Genomic DNA, 17738 nt, shown 5'->3' on the forward strand with positions numbered 1-17738 from the left:
CTGGAGGAGATGAGCTTTCGCCTTTGAAAGGGAAGGAGGAACCATTGCAGGGTCCTTGAATGTAGTCTGGCCCAAGGTACTATGGAAATGCAAGAGATCATCTTGCCTAAGAGTTGGGAGAGAGTAATGAGAGGAACAACCCGGGCGTGTTGTACCTGACGTACCAGAGTCCTGATACTGATCTGGCAGTCCAGTGACAGGTAGACTATGCAATGTGTTATATCTATCACTGCTCCCAGATGAAGAAGCCATGTGGATGGAACCAACTGGCTCTTGAGGAAATTCACAGAAAACCCGTGGTTCTGGAGCACTTCGATGGTCAGGGCTACATCTGACCTCACTGCCTGAACTGACACTGATTGAATAAAGATGTCGTCCAGGTAGCACTGAATCCGAATGGGAACCAATCTCAGGTGAGCGGCTAGAACCGACAGAATTTTTGTGAACACCCTCGGAGCAGATGACAGGCCGAAGGGAAGCGCTTTGTATTGATAGTGACAGGATCTGTAACAGAATCTGAGAAATCTGCGATGTTGTGGAAGAATTGATGTGCAGGTACGCCTCCATGAGGTCGATCGATGTTAGGAGATTGTTCCTCCTTATACTGGCCAAGATGGACTGCAACGTTTGCATCTTGAATTTTCTGTAAACCAGGTAAGAATTCAACCTTTTCAAATCGAGAATGGCCCTCCATCCTCCCGAGGCCTTCGGTACTACAAAGAGTATCGAATAAAAACCTTGTCCCCTCTGATCGGATGGGACTGGTTCCATGGCTTTTAAGTCTATAAGATGAGAAATGGCCTCCTTTATGAGGATTCTTTTGGATGGGTTTGAGGGAGACGGACACTGAATGAACCGATCTGCCGGTCTGGAGAAATTCCAGAGCCAGGCTGTTTGTTACGGTGGATAGAACCCAAGCGTCGGTGGTAATGCTTTCCCAACTGTGGGAAAACAGGGAAAGCCTGCCATCTATGGGGGTCCTTCCCTGGAGTCACTTGTTTCTCCTGAAGGGACGGCCCCCTGTGCCTCGAAGGGGCCGTTTAGACTGAGGTTGTTGCCTGGGTTTGGGACCAAAGCAGTCCGATTGACGGTCTGACTTGAGAGGGAAGAAACGTTGTGGCTGGGACCATTCAGAGCTGGGAGTGTTGCGATAAGTCTGTTTGCGATAAAATGAGGTAGATTTGCGATCCGCCCGCTTGGCTTGGTGGGCTAACACTTTCTTCTTATCCTTGTTTTCCACCAAATAAGGATCAAGAGCTTCTCCAAACAATTGACCACCGAAATAAGGAGCGGTGGCCAAGCGCCATTTGGATTTTAAATCCGCCCGCCATTGTTTCAGCCACAGCAATCGTCGAGTAGAAACATTAGCGGCGATTGCCCTGGCCGAAAATCTGGCAACATGTAGTGTGACATCGGCCGTGTATTCAGCCGTCGCCAACAACTTACCCAATGTCTGATGGGCGTGCACCTGATCTTGCGGAATCATGGCTTGAAGCTCTCAAAGCCAAATGATGGAAGACCCCGAAAAGAAGGAAGCTGAGGTGGAGGCCTTCACTGCCCAGCCGGATGCCTGGTGTGCTCTGCGTAAAGAAAGATTTTCTGTCATCTGCTTTTAATGCTTCCGCCATATCCCCAGGAATGGTGGAAGGAGAAAAAATGGGAGTCAGAGACGTGTCCATAGTCGGCACCTCCAGGAGGTTGGTTAAGGATGGGGCAACACTGAAGAGCTTTTTATCAGAGGTGCCTGGAGCAGGAGAAGCGCCAAGGTTCACCCATTTTCTTTACTGTATTAACAAAGAAGGGAGGGCACAGTATGTGCTGTTGGGTCACCGTGGGTTCAGAAAACAATGGATTCGGTGACTGACTGGTGGAAGGGGTAGGTTGTGGTTCCTGCTCAGGCGCAATCTGGGACACAGTTGTGGCCTTGGACAGAATAGATTTGAACAGGGTGGGATCAAATAGACCTACGAAGGGAGAGGACTCCTGATGTGGGTCCTCATCTTCTGACAAGGGAGGCTCCCCTGATTCCTCCACATCAGAATATGAGTCTCCATCATGAGAAGATTGATCAGAGGGAATGGAATAGGCGTAATCTGGGGGTTCAGAATGGTGCTGAGAAGAGGTCGAAGGTTGGGGCCTCTGAAGTGAGGCAATACTTTCCAGAACCTGAGTAAGCATAGATTGCAGCTGTTTCGGTCCAAGAGCTTGAGAAGCCTCAGGACGGAGACCAGCAGCAATGGGAGTGAATGTGGCTGAGGGTCCTGGTTGAGGATCAGGAGGGGGACCCACCCAGTTGGAACTTGGATTTGGGACCATGGGTCTGATGGACCTCTGTTGGGACAACGCGTCTGGGGACAAAGGCCTGTGGACCTGAGCCGTAGTTATTATTTGAGGCCTGAATAGAGAGCTCTCGGAGGTAGCAGTAGGATTAATCTCTTTTGGAATCATTTTTTGAGCTTTTGAAATTTGCCTCTCTAAGGTTTGATGTCTCCTGGCAGCCTCTTTTTCTGCCGCCTTGGACAGAGCCTTGCCAGATAGAGCCTTTGCTTTAGCCTTCAGCTTCCCTGCTGCCTCCAATTTTGAAGATTTGCACCTCTTTACTTGAGAGGCTGGTGGGTGCCAAGACAATCTGGGGCTGTTTGTCTTCTGCCATCACGTTGGAGGCCCTTCAGTACAAGTTTGAGAATGGGTCTCAATAAGAATAGGAGCTAAGGCCCAATGTGATGACTGCTGGAACTGGTAAAACCAGTATAGGCTCCTGCCAAGGGAGCTAGGGCATGAAGTAAAGAAATGATACAATACTGGTAAAACCAGTGTAAGCTCCTGAGGGGGTAACTGTGAAACACAGTATAGTGGGAGGCCAGCAATGGGTGAAGCAGCAATTGTAAGATAAGGCTCTCAGGAGAAAAAGTCCAAAGAAAATTCCAGGTGCAACAATGTATTGCCAAAGGCAATATCAAGTGGATTTGCCTGAGGCAAAGACAAGTGGATGTGCCTGGATTCAAACTGCAGAAGTAGCAGGGCACCAATAATCAGGATAGAGACACACAAAATGGCGGCCGACCATGTATGGGGTAGAACACTGATGATGACTGCACCAAATAGCTGCTGTCCACGTGCAAGGAGAGAGTCCAGAGAAACCACGCTAAAGAATAAGACGAGTGAATCTCTTCACTGACATCCCCTGTACTCAGAGAACTCTGGGGAGGAACGCAGACGGCCCTGTAACGAATCCTAGGCAATCCAAAATGGCAGTTCCGAGCAGGCGGAGAGGCCTGGAGGTCAGAGGACTCCTGACTGGGGCAGGCAAATTTGCTGTTTTAAATATGTCTAATCAACTACCTTAAAACTCTCTTAACCCCCTTTTTCTTTCCAAGAATAAAGGAAGGAGAAAAGGCACTTCTCACTGCCTAAGCAGCTCCTTTGAAGCGGACCTCTAAAATGGCGACTGGCAGTAGCGCGGCAATCCGCAGGCTGCAGAGATCGTTGCGCTGAAGCCCAGCCGATCTGCCAGTGTTCGGAGCCTCCGCGGAGCTCCGCCAATAAGCTGGAGTGATCGGCAGCGCCGCAGCTCAGCTAGCTGTTAAAAACAAAGACTCGTGGCTTGAGAAGCCAAAGAGGAAAGGGGGGTGGAGGGAAGGAAAGAGCAAAAGAACGGTTTACACTGAGGCTTGCAAAAGGAAATAAACCAAAAACTTCTACAGAAGAGGAAGGATAATACACAGATGGTAAAACAGGGGAAAATACAGCCTGACTAGCTGAGAGGAACCAACTCGTCTTGCTGGGTGTAACACTAAGTTGGAACTGGGACAGCATGACCTGACAAGAGCCGTGACTAACTCTCAGACTTAGTCTATTGGGTAGAAGGGACTTCAGGAAACCCAATCCGTGGATTATCCATCCTCATGCTGGAGAATTGTGATTACAAGGACAAAAAAAAAAAAAAGAGAGAGAGAGAGCATTTTAAGTCTTCAGGCAACATGCCAGTCACACCTTTATTATACCAGTATTGATAAGTAAAGGTAGTTTGTGCATGGTGAGGGAAGAGGACATTGATGTTTTTTCACACTGTCATAAGAATAGAAGGCAAGATGCTGGATCAGTTCCCTTTTCTGTACACTTGTGACTGGATTTGGATAAAGGCAAATTTAGCAGATTTCTAACTTTTTGAAAACATCCTTTGAGGAGTGCAATAAATACAGAACAAGATTTTCGGATAAATAACTTCATTTCTAGATCATAAAAGGTACTATTTTATATTGTGTAATATTTGGATCCATTAATCTTCAGTTTCTCATTCCATGTAATTTCAACTTTTTTAAAAAAAGTTTCCCATAGAATTGGACTGTTGGTATTACTTAAAAATAATATTGCTTAAACTTTCAAGTATTTTGTGTACTTCTGAAACTGATAAAACATCGCCATATTGTTTTATGTTTTAATTGTATTTACTGCCAAGCAACTGATTTAGTTAAAATATATCCACAGCATGGTCTCTAAAATAGCTTTTAGAGTCTTTAAATAGCATAGTCTTTAAAATAGCTGTTAAGAAGTAGCAGATTCAATATATTAATCTCTTACCTGGCCCAAATTTTCCAGTAATATATTTTGCTCCCATTTTCAAACTGAGGTTATTCTACAAGGTCACTTTCTCATGCAATTCTGGGTCCAAATTTAATCCCTAACCTATTAATGTTTACATATGTCTGTCAGGTTTCAAGATTAGGAAAAACAAATCCTGTTTATTATCCCCATGTTTATGTCTGAGACATTTATTATATCTTAGGTCCTGCCACCACGTTAGACAGGTTTCACACACACTAACTCTCCAAATAAACATGAAAGCTGTTATTCCAAAAGTACAAATGTTAAAATAAAACTCCAGCCATAAAGGTGAAATAGATTTCATTATTGCTACTAATATAAGATAACCACAGTTTGTCTAAAGCAGTGGTTCTCAACCTGTGGGTCGGGACCCCATTTGGGGTCGAACGACCATTTCACGGGGGTCGCCAAACAACGCAGTCCGCCATTTTCCCCCCCTTTTCCTTAGCTGTGCTACTCCCTTTTATTCTATTGGCTTTTGAAAGCCAATAGAATAGACTCTCTTGAATAGAGTCTAATTCTATTGGCTTTCAAAAGCCAATAGGAATTGTCCAGCTGTCTCTGCCCTGCTGAGCCCGCCAAAAGTCCCATTCTGCAAACGGTGCTGCACCAGTTGAGTAGTCCTCGACTTACAATCGGTTGAGTAGTCCTCGACTTACGACCGGTTGGGGGTCGCGGCATTAAAAAGGTTGAGAACCACTGGTCTAAAGAGTTGAGAGTTCTTTCCTTGCCATAAAAATTTTCTTGAACAATTTTTCTATCTATATAAAATATTTAATAAGAATTAATATCAGAATCCCTCTTAAAATATACACTGAACAAGAGGTTACATTCATTTTAATCTCTCTCCCCCCCACTTCCCTCTCCCTCTCTCTCACATACACACACACACAGACTTCCTTTGTAGGTAAGCTATAAGCGAGAAGTTATTTTACTAACTCCAGAAAAAGGCTATTTGGAAACACAGCAAGCAGAACTTTGTTCTTAAGAGTATGTGAAACAATAACTGTTGTTTTGTTTCAATTCCAGGTTGAAAGACTTTCATCTTTTTTAAACAGCAATTTCCCTATTTGCATGCTAAGGAAATCCATCACAAGGAAATACTGTTGCTCCACCCTTCCGTCAAGTAAAAATTAAGAATTCATGGTTGCCTATTATAAAGTTCACTACTGTGTTACGTGCAACCTGTCAGGTTTTTGACTGGAAAAATTGCTACTTATCAAAGTAAGAACCTTTAAATTATTTTTAAGTAAATTATTTTTAATAATTGAAAATGGTAAGAGACTTCCTAACAGAAGCTTAAAAATATTAAATGTGTACTTTTTCTTCATTTTTTTCCTAATATTATTGTAGTAACAAAGATTACTTTGAATTAAATTGAATAGTTACATGCAAACAATTAAAACAAAAAAGAAAATTATGTGATCCAGTGAGAACATTTTTCCTGTTACAGGATTAGCATGCTCAGATTCTGAACATATGACTTAATTTACTTTACCAGTCTTACAACACATGTTTACAAGGAATTTTCTTATTTAATATTCTCATTTTATTTGTAGAAGACAATTGTTCATTTGGTTATATGTTGTTTTACTCTATTTCCATTTTATTGAACAACTATAATACAGAAAAAATAAATCTCTCTGAAATCTAGTTTCAAAATCATATAATGGTTGCAAATCATCTACAAGCATTTGTACATTTTCTCTCCACTTATGCCTTTTTTTTATGTTTGCAAATTTTTATTACTGTAAGGCAGACATGTCAAACTCGCGACGTCACGTGACATATCGGAGCTTTTTCTCCATTGCCAGCAATGGGGTGGGCGCGGTTTCCTGGTAATACATCCGGCCCAGAATCAATAGCATGTTAGGAAAAGTATGGTATCAGGAATTTCTAGGGTTTTTTTAAGATGTTAAACACAACTATAGTATTGCTAAGGTAGAAGTTTATCCATAAACACGGTGTCATAAAATCATACTTTTTTGGCATGCATAGGATTATAACCTGAATCTATTATTCAAAAAACTTCAGACGCACCTATTTCATCATTTATATTTCTAGATGCTATTTCATTATCTGTAATTAGTGAAAAATTATAAAAATATAAAAATAATCAATTTTTCACTATTGCAAATAATCAATTATTTATAGTGCAATTTAGAAAGGTATTATAAAATCAACTTTTTGGTAGGCACAGGATTATAGCCTGAATCTATTATTTAAACAATTTCAGAGACACCTATATAATTTAAATATTTATATGATCTGTCTGGCATTTTATTATCTGTAATTAGTGAAAAATTGTAAAAATAACCAATTATATATGGTTATTTATTTAGAAATGAAATTGAGATTGTATATCTAAATGTATATCTTACATGCATAAAAACTGAAAAGCTTGTTTTTCTTTTATATGATTATTTTGTCTGATAAAATATAATTGTTATCAGTGTTCACATAATCCATATTTTTCATGAAAGTTTTTTAAATCCTGAAACCATAAATGATTATATGCATACAGTCTTATATGGAATATCTCCTCTCCTTGCAGTATTTGTCAATATCTGCCATTAATCAATGGATATGAAGACAGAATATATAATTTAGTTAATATTAATTCTCCAATAAAAATCTAAATATTACATATTTAAGTTTCTAAACCACAACCAAATCTAACCTACTTAAAGGCTATCTTTTTTCATTTTCTTAATAGTATTAATCTACCTTGCAAGTTTTTGAGCTGATGTACCAGCCAAATATGGAAGAGACTGCAGCACAACATCAAATTCTAACCAGAAAATTATCACAATACAAAAATAAAATACAATTTTAATTCATAAATACCTGTTTGTTAATTCAACAAACACTCATTTATCACACCATCTTTTGTGATCATCATCCAAATCATTCTATGATGCTACACAGTTAACACACACCGCACACTTAACGACAGAAAATAGTTATAAACATGGAATGTTGGAACACCATTGTGGGAAGTCAGCCCCCCAGAGAAGGAAATATTAAAAGGGCAGAAAAATATATTTCCTCAAAGGATCTTAAAGAGGCAGAAAAGCATGCCCAGTTTTTCTTAATAGCCCCAAGTCTCCCTCCCCCAAGCAGAAACTAGCTCTGTAGAAATGCAGATGTAAACCATTCAGGAAGGTTGAAGCTAGAAGATTAAGAAGACAAAGACACCTAAAACCTACATACCCCACCCAAACTCTAAGACAGGATATAATAGGATTAACCCACAGATGCCGAAAGGCACACCCAGACTCAGGACAGAATACATGACACAGGAAATACAAAGCCTCAAACAGGAACAGGAAACAACTCCAAACAAAAGCCCCAGAGGGTATAAAAACCCACTCCCTACATGTGCTCTCTCTCTTTTCTTCCAGAGCCATCTTTCTGTCTGGCTCTCCTCTTCAATAAACTGCAATCTTCTTTCTAAAGCAGTCGCCATGTTTTTTATTCCCGGCTTGGACTGAACCATGATGAAGACTTTTCTTTCAACACCATCATTACTGCCTTCTTACACTAAGATAATTTTTTCTATCATATCTGAAAAATGACTAGCAATGTCATGATTTCTTAGTGAATTGCATGTTTCAGCTTTCAAAGCTCTGGATATGCCCGAACAAGTTATATGTTTCAGGGACTTGCAAAACTCACCAAATGTGAAACAGAACCATTTCTGTATCTCCTCTGGGCCATGCTGTTCTGGCCTAGAGGATTTATGTCTGGAAATTGTCAAAGAACACTCCCAACTAGAGGGTCCAGTGGAAGGATGGAATGTTGCTTTTTTCTCTGATGTGTTTTGCATAGCCCTATGAAATAAGCAAAGAAACAATTCCAACTATTTGCAGTGTTATCTCCACACAGTAAGATATACTGGAAAACTTAATCATATTGCTAGCAAGTGATTTACATTTGCTGCTTCCTTTGAAGTCAAGCATTAAAATGCCCCTCTTAAAAAGGAGTATGCAGGCAGACATAATGATTAACATGAATAAAATACACTAGTCCAGGGGTTCCCAATCAGGGAGGCTCGCACCCCCTGGGGGTGTGAGATGATATTCCAGGGGCTGAAAAAAATTGGGTTTTTAAAAGTATAGTGTATATGCATAATTCGTTACCGTTATTTCAAACTTTGTAAGGGGTGCGAGAATATATCAGAAGCATTCTAAGGGTGCAGGGTATAGAAAAGGTTGCGAACCACTGCACTAGTCTATGCAAAACCCTGAGTTTACCAGGTACCTTAAACGCACAGAAATAATTCGCTGTCTCAAACAAAAGACACTAAAACAACAATCCACAAACTGAATCATAATGCTCAATTTGAAAGAAATGTTTAGGCTAGATTGATACAATAGCCATAAATGCAGGCCAGTCGCCGAGTATCCCAAAAGCAGTCATATGACTATGAGGGTGCACGACCATTAGAATTTTAGAACCAGATCGTAAATACCTTTTCAGAGGGTCCACCATAATTTGAATGGTCACTAAGCAGCCTGTCATAAATCAAGGACTATCTGAAGTAATGGAGGAAACAAACAGAATTCATATAAGAAAATAGCTGTTAATCTCTTAACAAAGTATATATTTAAAATAAAGAAAATATTTAATTTATTAGAACAAATTTCAAACTAAAAGTCACAGTTAACCTCTTTCTATGGAACAATGCAACAATCTTTCAGGTTTCTATCCTGAACATTTGTATTAATGCCCAGGATAATATAAGGTTGGTTCTAAATACTTAAACCAACCTGTCTACATATAACACTCTCTACAACATTCAGCACACTTCCAATGGGGTTCTTCATAGCCTTGCTATAAGCCCATTATGGCATATTTATTTATCCAATTCTACACTACCCATCTCATCTAAGTGTCACCGGATGGTTTACAAAAACAGTGAAAAAAATTATTAAAACAGAGTTAAAAAGTTAAAAATTAAGAGTTACAAAGGTTAAAAAGTTTAAAATGTCAATAATATCAATTATTTTATCATACAAGTTCCTATGGCCAATCTCAAATGAGTTTTAATTTTTTTTTAAGGCCAAGTACTTTTAGGTCAGAAAGATTATAACTTGAGGAGCAGAATTCCATTAAAACCTAATTAGAAGATGATTTCAGAAGTTAATTAAAAATGCAAAAAAACTGAACACTTCCACTTTTCAGATATTCACTGACATATCTAAATGTTTTAATTAATATATATATATATTAATTAAACTTAAGACATAATTCTTTTATTCTGAATTTAATGCCCACTCTAAAAGAAAATAAAAGAATTACTTAGCCTTTTATTCTTGAACTAAAAACCAACTACTGTCAAGTTCATCCTGTCTTCTTTTTCATATTACACTAAGAGCTTGAAATAAAAATGTGGCTCAACTATATAATTTTGCCAGAATTCTGTGGTGTTAATAGCAGTTTGCCCTTTCACATCCATAAACTTTTTGTTCTTAAATCCTTTAAGGCTTCAACGTTGATCTTCCTTAATTTCATGTCTTGTGTGTCTTTGATAGATCTCCATGATACATCTCCATATCTGACATCTGCTTTTCTCAAACAACTATTTATGTTCCCCAAAACCCTTGTCTTAACTGACTAGACAGAGAGCAAGTTCATATGTCATTGTAAGCCACAATGTGGCTAATCTGGAAAGAAAGATGTTATACATTTTCAAATCATGCAAGTGCATAATGATTTGCTCCACGTGCAAGGGAGCATTATTCATTCCAGATCAGGCCATTCAGGCCTTAACCCAGGTCCTCCAAATTTCTTGGCTGGTGGACACCTTTGGAATGTTGATATAACAGCTATTACATATACATACAAATTCATGCAGAAGTCATATTTGGGAATAAAACATTACAGAGAACTCAATAATCGTCTGTTTCTTCTTGAACCAAGCTGAACCTGCTACAGATGCTGCTCTTCTGGGTTAGTTCAATGGTTTTCTGGAACTAAACTGGTATCAAAGTAGTTTTAAGTGTTTCGAACATGTACCAAATAAAGCAGGATCATTCTGGGGCCATATTACCTTAGAATATCCATAACTACTGTTTTTCTCCAAAAATAAGACCCAATCAGAAAATAAGCCCTAGCATGACTTTTCTGGATGCTCGTAATATAAGCCCTACCTCAAAAATAAGCTCCTGTTACGATTGTCAGCCAGAGGTCCGTTGCAACACAAAACGGACGAATTGAATTATAAAATAATATTAATATAAAGAAATACATTACTTAAAATAAATGATAGTATAAATTATAAATAAGTATATTTGCATACCCAAGTGGGCGCCTTCGAATGAGGTGAGGCAAGGCAGGGGGTGGGGAGGAGGTGGTGGCAGGTAAGACAGGAGTCACTGCCGTCAATGTCACCAGAGAAAACAGAGAATTGGGAGGGGCGGCGGCTTTTGCTTTGGGGCTGACCAAAGTTTTTACATCAAATGTGGGTCTTCGGGAGTTAGGATAGAGCCCAAAGAGCAACTTAAGGACATCTAAAAGCAGGGGCTTCCCTGAACGCTAAATAATATGGGGGTGGACTAAGCCTCCTGAGAGGCAGAGGCAGAAAACTATACCAGTGGTCACTTCACCCCCCTCACCATCCAGGAACAAAACTTCTCAAGCAGTCCCAAGGCTCACACCTGCTGGCACAAAGCAGCAGCCCATGTGAGCTGCCTCCTTCCCAGCCAGGAAAGGGAGAAAGGCGGCTTAGCGGCAGCCACTGCAACCTCGCGAGGAAAATTCACCTTCTCCCGGCTTCTTTTGCCCCTCCAATGACGGCAACAGCTGGAGCAGCCCCTTGCCAGTCTCACCTGGGGGCGGTAGCCAGTGGAGGGCCTTTTGCCACCGCTCCCATTCCGTCCTGGTTGTTGTTGCTGCCACCAGGGAGGTGAAGGAAACAAGGCGAAGGCGAACTTTCCTCGCAAGGTCACCGATGGCCGCTGCTGCTATGCCTCCTCTGGTTTGCAGAAAAACCTCTCTCCGTGAAACCAGTCCTGGTGCCCAAAAGGTTGGGAGTCGTTGATCTAGAGTGAGTTCAGATGGTCGGCAAGCATGAATTGGGTTAGAGTTCTCCAGAATCTTTAATTCCTATATATGTGTTTTATACAAACCTGCCAGAAAGTAATCAAAGTTCTGGGCTGCCACAACTAATATTTTAAAAATCTAAAATTTATTACATAAATATGTAACTTAACTATTGCCAAAGTAAGGGTGAAGAGATACATTGCTGTCTACAAGCAGCAGGTTGTAAATCCAAGGTTACCCAAACCAGCATACTGTAATAGTATGTGGGAATAACCTTGGGAGACAGAGCAAGACAGTGTTACAGGGGAATGGGAACTTAGTCTTCAGAAAGAATGTGGATCAGGCAAACATCAGAAGGTACCCTCCATAGTTTCTTGGGCTGTAAAGGCAAAAGGAACATATTTACTTGCAGACTTGCAAAATTCTGTTAATGTAGCCTTACAATAAAGTACAACTGATTCATGCAGAGACATTCTTCCTATCTGGGCCACCTCATAAGACTGACAAATACTATACAAATCAAAGCCAAGACATTCAAATCCTGCAGGATTCTCCCTTGCTAACTCAACCTATTTCATGTCTAACACTTTCTTACAGCACATATGAGTTGTTTACTTTTCCTTCTTTTAATTCATAATTAATTCACTTTCCCTCCCTTCCTTCGCTTTTCTTTCTATCACCTTCAAGTAACTCTTCACTTCTGGAGAGTCTCTGAAGTTTTCTTGGAAAGTTTTTGGAAGTAGTTTGCCATTGCCTGCTTCCTAGTGCTAACTTTGTGCTCAAGGATGGATTAGAACTCACAATCTCCCAGTTTCTAACCTGATATCTTAACCATTATACCATACAGGTTTTTTTTTACAACTAATGTAGCTTGATCATTTATTATAGGTTAATTTAACTTTATCTTGATGTTCTTAAAAGATAATTAGGTAAAAACACAAAAACAATGCATAATTTTCTTTAGAAAATAAAAAACCTCTTGAAACAGTCCAAAGTCCATAATTCAATATTCTGATTCTCACAAAATACCTCTAGAGACCACCCACCAAGAAATGACACATCCTTCTTCCCGTAACTGTTGTAAGCTGAGGACTACCTACAATGAATCTTCAAGACTTATTACGGTTGATAGACCTGTTTTTTATTAATGTATCCAATAACCTTTGAAAATCATTCATTAAAATACTCTATAGAGCTTGTACTATATCCAAAAATTAGTTTTTTCTAAACAATGTCTGTACTATATTGACATAAATTACTGCAATCTTAATCTCACACTTTATTATTTATAATATGTTGATTATTGTTGGTATACATATAATATTTGGGTTTTAATATTCATTCATTTTCAACAATTCTTGCCAAGAAAACTGCAGGGACTAGGAGCCAACACTGACTCCAAGGGATGCAAGCACACACAAACACTAATGAAATATTGAAATTTTTAATGAAATATAATACTTGTAAAAACTCTGTATTTTGTCATTATTTTTATTATAACTTTAATAAAAAGAAAGCCACCTATATTATCATGTCTTACGATAATGAATTCTACAGGTTCATTATCCTCTGTACTTTTTGTGTGTTTTAAATCTGCTTCCAATCAGCATCACTGGATAATTTCTGTTTTGAAAGACAGAGGAAAACGTCTCCATGTCCACTTTTTCCATATCATTCATTAGTTTGCACTTCAATGACCCTCCCCCAGGTCTTTTTAAGCCCGAGTCACAAATGTTCTACCTTTTAATTGTAAAACAGATGCTTAAGTCATCTAATAATTTTAGTTGCCCCTTGTGCAACTTTTTTCCTACTCTATGACATCTTTTCCAAATGTGGCAGCCACAATTGTACACAATATTTCATATACTGATATAGGAGATGTTTACATAAACGGAACAACTATGTTTACGTTTTATTTTCAATTCCTTTCTTAAAGAATGACATGGACCTTGCCTTTCTCATATCGAAAGGACATACATGGGCGGACAAGTTAACATACGACAAGTTACTTCTCTTATTATACGTCTTTATAAACTTGTATTTATCATATCTGGTCGGCGTATAGTACACGCTTTAAAAAAAAAAACCGCTGAAACTACTGTACACGAAGGTCATGGCTACACGACCACGCAGTTCCATACCAGAAGCCGAATTCGGAGAACTGCTTTTTGCATCACCGCGGGTAGAATGTTTGTCCGGGGCTCGTTTTGACAAGCCTCACAAGTAAGTGGATCCGCTGAAATCTATTTTCGGCAAGCCTGAAAAGCCAGATCAATCTCGTTTGAACTGTTTCAACGGCTGAGCTACAGAGGGGGCGAGATTGGAACTATCTAGCAATAGCAAAAAAACTCCAGCTATCTCATTTCCTTTTCTGCACTCGGGTCTTCGAGACTCCTGGTTCACATGGATCCTTGGTAGAATTTATATATGGAGGAAGGGAACCGTGGAAGCTCTGGGTGAGATATGTGCTAGCTCCGGAGCTGGAAAGAGCACGTGGGACTGCAGACGAAGGCGCGGCCTGCAACGGGTCAGGCCGGGGTAGAGGGCATGGCGCGGGACTCGGGCCGAAGATTCCCGCCCAGCTGGCACCCCGAGAGCAACCTCGAGGGAGGCCAACAATCGCTTACTTGCAGGCTTGGCTTGGCTTGGCCGAAGGATTTCCTGAAGAAAGAAGTGCGAGCTGTGAAGAAAAACTCCTCGGACTCCGATTCTTCCCAGCTGCTATAGCCACTACTCATGCTGCTAGTCCAAGTCATTGGCGCGCCCCCGTCGCCGTTTCTGCAGGGACCCGGAGGAGTCCCCACCGTCGCATGGGGATCCGCCTGCCCAGGGCTCGGCGGCAGCAGAAGCAGCGGTTCCTCTCGCTGCGCCCTGCGGTCACCTCGCCCTTCAGTCTACATGCGAGCTGGCCCGCCCTGTCGGAGGCGGCACCGTTTACCCCTCCCCAAGTGGCCGAGGGGAGGCGGTCTCGGAGCTGCTGTCAGCCACCTGTGTGCGCTGCTGGCACGGCTCTTGGTCGCTTCCTCTTTCCCTCTTGAGCTGGATCGACGGGCGGTTTTGTCTACCCCAGTAGATGATAACCTAAGCGGGATTTCTTGAAAAGCATTTTAGCTTAAAAATATTTAGCGGCGTTCGTCAGCGACTTAATAGAAGTGAGATGATACATTTGAATGCAGTACAAAAATCCTTCAGGCGAGATGGCAGATATCCGGCATTCTCGAGTTTTATTAATGTCAGACCATCCCAGCTCCTTAGAATACGAAGGATGTTTTTACCTGATACAGCTCAGCTTTTGACGTTTAAGAGAACTCAAAATTTATTTTATAAGAATTTATAAAAAATTCTTGTCTCTGCAAATATTTGCAAAGAGAAATATCACCCAATACTACAAAGTACTTTGAGTTGAATGTACCGAAAAGCAGCCTAATTATCCTTTCAAAATATTTATTCTGAAATAAATCTCAGCTGGTTATTTACTTTATGTTTCTTGCAGCCTTCAGTAAATAGAGTCTAATATATGAAATCCAGAATATTTTTAAAAGCTTACAATATATTTTTTCATAACAAGGAATTTTGTTCCAAATGTTAACACTGATACCATAAATATAGTAGGTTTAAGAGGTTTTAATAGGTTTAGACTTTAATTTCAGATAGAACAAAACCCAAGAAGTATGTTCTCCATAATCAATGTGCAAAAGCTTTGGATATTGCTCTTGGCCAGAGGAATTAAAACCAGTAGTTATGTGAACACTTTGGTATCTGGTTTGTAATAGCTAACAGTATACTGAGATGTCTGGAAATATTTATTTTAGTGCAGAATTTGCACTTGTATACATAGTATTAAAGCTATTGATATAGCATTTGATCAACAGGGGAGGAGAGATCCTATAGAAACAATCTGTTGTGGTATCTGTAGCTTACTGCAAAATATTAAACTAGAGAAGATGTGATCTGTTGTCTTCTCAATAATGCTGAAGTTCATTACACTGAAGTTCAAAATAGTCATGCTGGTTTTACATCTTTTTTTCCTGCCACTACCAAGTTAGCAATGTGTTTTCTATCTATAGACTATCTGTCAGAATCCAGTTATATTTCCTTTCTATCTATCTCCTCTGATCTAAAACCAATTCTCACCCTTCCCTGGATTCTGCCATACTCCCAAGGGGGAGGGGGGATATGCATGTGGGTTTATTACTTTCACTTTCTCTATTCACTACAAAGTAACCTTTTGTTAGTGCCTTCTGTCTGCTAACCATTACAATGTAACAAATTGCCTCCTATACTATGCACCTGAGGGAAGTTAGCCCAGAGAAAGAAATATTTAAAAAGGGCAGAAAAATATATTTTTCCTCAAAAGGACTTTTTAAAACCAAACCTGGCCCCAAATCTATCTCTCTGTCCCAAGCAAGACTTTAGCCCCATACAAATGCAGATGTAAAACCATCAGAAAGTTGGAGCCAGAGCAATCAAGAAGACAAAAGAGAAGATCTGCATACCCCACCCAAACTCTAGGAGTCATTAGCCCCATCACCTGGGAAGCAGGATATGATAATAGGATTAAACCACAGATATCAAGGCCTAGACAAACACTCAGAAACAGCCTCAAGGTTCATGCCACAGGAACAGGAAACTATTCCAAACAAAAGGCTAGAGGGGGTATAAAAACTACTACCCCATGTGCTCAGCCTTTTCCTCTCCTTTGCTCCTTCCTGCAAGGACCATCTTTCTGCTTCTTCAATAAACTGTAACCTTCTTCCCAAAGCAGTCTCCATGTTGCCTATTTATTCCTGGCTTGGATGAACCAGGATGAAGACTTACTTCTCACACACCCCTCTGAATTTCTCCCTACCAGGCAGCTAGGAAAGGGGAGGGGGGAGAGATACAAACCTCCAGAGCTGTGGAATGATCGTGCACAAACAGAACCGGACTGATGTTATCTTTCCTTTCCCATTGATGGATTTAACACCTGGGGATTTGCCGGTCTGAACCACCCGGATGAACTGTGGGGTGGGGTTTGCTTAGAGACGCTTTAAAATATCGATCACTAAGGGAATCCCTCAGATCCTGTCTATTATGCCTGCTATCAACTACTCTTAATAAAAGTTCCCGTTGGAAGAAATCGTTTCCAAGAGTTCTGCTTTCTTAAGATGTGGGTAGAAGTGGGTCCTGACACTATCAACTGAAGAAGTTGGCCTGCAAGATATACATTACAGGTAATCCTCAATTTATGACCTCAATTGAGCCCAAAATTTCCATTGTAAGCAAAACAGTTAAGTGAATTTTGCCCATTTCTTGCCACAGTTAAGTGAATCACTGCAGTTGTTAAATTAGTAACATGGTTATGAGGTAAATCTGCTTCACCATCACTTCGCTTGTTAGAAGCTTGTAAAAGGTGATCACATGACCACGAGACTTTGCAATTATATAAATACATGCCAGTTGCCAAGCATTGAATTTGGTTCACATGACTATGAGGATGCTGCAATGGTTTATGAAAAAAGTCATAAATCACTTTTTAAGCACCATTATAATTTCAAACATCACTAAACAAATGATTGTAATTGAGTACTACCTGTTTATGTTTGTGATGCAGAGATAATATTTTAAGAAATGGTATCTTTTGCATAACATGGCAACCATAACAGAAGGCAATAAAATGTCATTATCAAGCTCAAAGAAGTCTCATGCTATTTCAGCCATTTCTGTTTATTGGCTTGCCTACAGACTGGGGGAAGAGGGAAAGAGTGGAATGTGCCTTGCAGGTAGTGAGCTGCTGAGCCTGAGAACCAATGTCATGCAAGATATTGTTTACTAAGAAGTGAAGGCTTTTTCTCATAATAATTGTCTGACACCTAATTGGGTAATGTGACCTGCACTGTCAGGGGGAAAGGGAGTTTCTATACTTTTAATATACTGCTTTGGTGCCAAATAGCCAGAGCTGATTTTCTTTTCATCTGTGCCAAAATGATTTGCTCAATAAAGTTTTGCATTAGAGATTGGAGCGTCTCCGCTATGCTTACTTTATTGGGTTTGTCAGTCAGAATCTTGACAGTCATTCAATTTGGGCTTTATTCCTGGTGACTTCA

General features: G+C 40.1%; 1 protein-coding gene and 1 long non-coding RNA gene across 5 annotated transcripts in view; one reads left to right on the forward strand and one right to left on the reverse strand.

The window, feature by feature from the left end:
- LOC120307412 overlaps nt 1–7690 on the forward strand; it is a 32254-nt gene extending 24564 nt beyond the window's left edge. Inside the window, exons 2-3 of the long non-coding RNA XR_005556522.1 lie at nt 5635–5829; nt 7322–7690. This is a non-coding gene — a long non-coding RNA (uncharacterized LOC120307412). The remainder of the gene's footprint in view (nt 1–5634; nt 5830–7321) is intronic.
- Nucleotides 1–14587, reverse strand: part of RASSF3 (Ras association domain family member 3) — a 43416-nt gene extending 28829 nt beyond the window's left edge. Inside the window, exons 1-3 of one of the 4 annotated variants that reach the window (XM_039342192.1) lie at nt 14280–14409; nt 9080–9143; nt 8284–8438 (exon numbers count right to left, since the gene is read on the reverse strand). In XM_039342192.1, coding sequence (XP_039198126.1) covers nt 8284–8325 — 42 coding nt within the window. In that variant the 5' untranslated portion in view covers nt 8326–8438; nt 9080–9143; nt 14280–14409. The other 3 variants (XM_039342194.1, XM_039342191.1, XM_039342193.1) reach the window with 3 other exon arrangements.
- Nucleotides 14588–17738: the final 3151 nt, after the last annotated feature.

The sequence above is a fragment of the Crotalus tigris genome, unplaced genomic scaffold (genome assembly GCF_016545835.1).
Source record: "Crotalus tigris isolate CLP2741 ecotype Arizona unplaced genomic scaffold, ASM1654583v1 scf7180000017775.1145084777:2100578, whole genome shotgun sequence".
Taxonomy (NCBI): domain Eukaryota; kingdom Metazoa; phylum Chordata; class Lepidosauria; order Squamata; family Viperidae; genus Crotalus; species Crotalus tigris.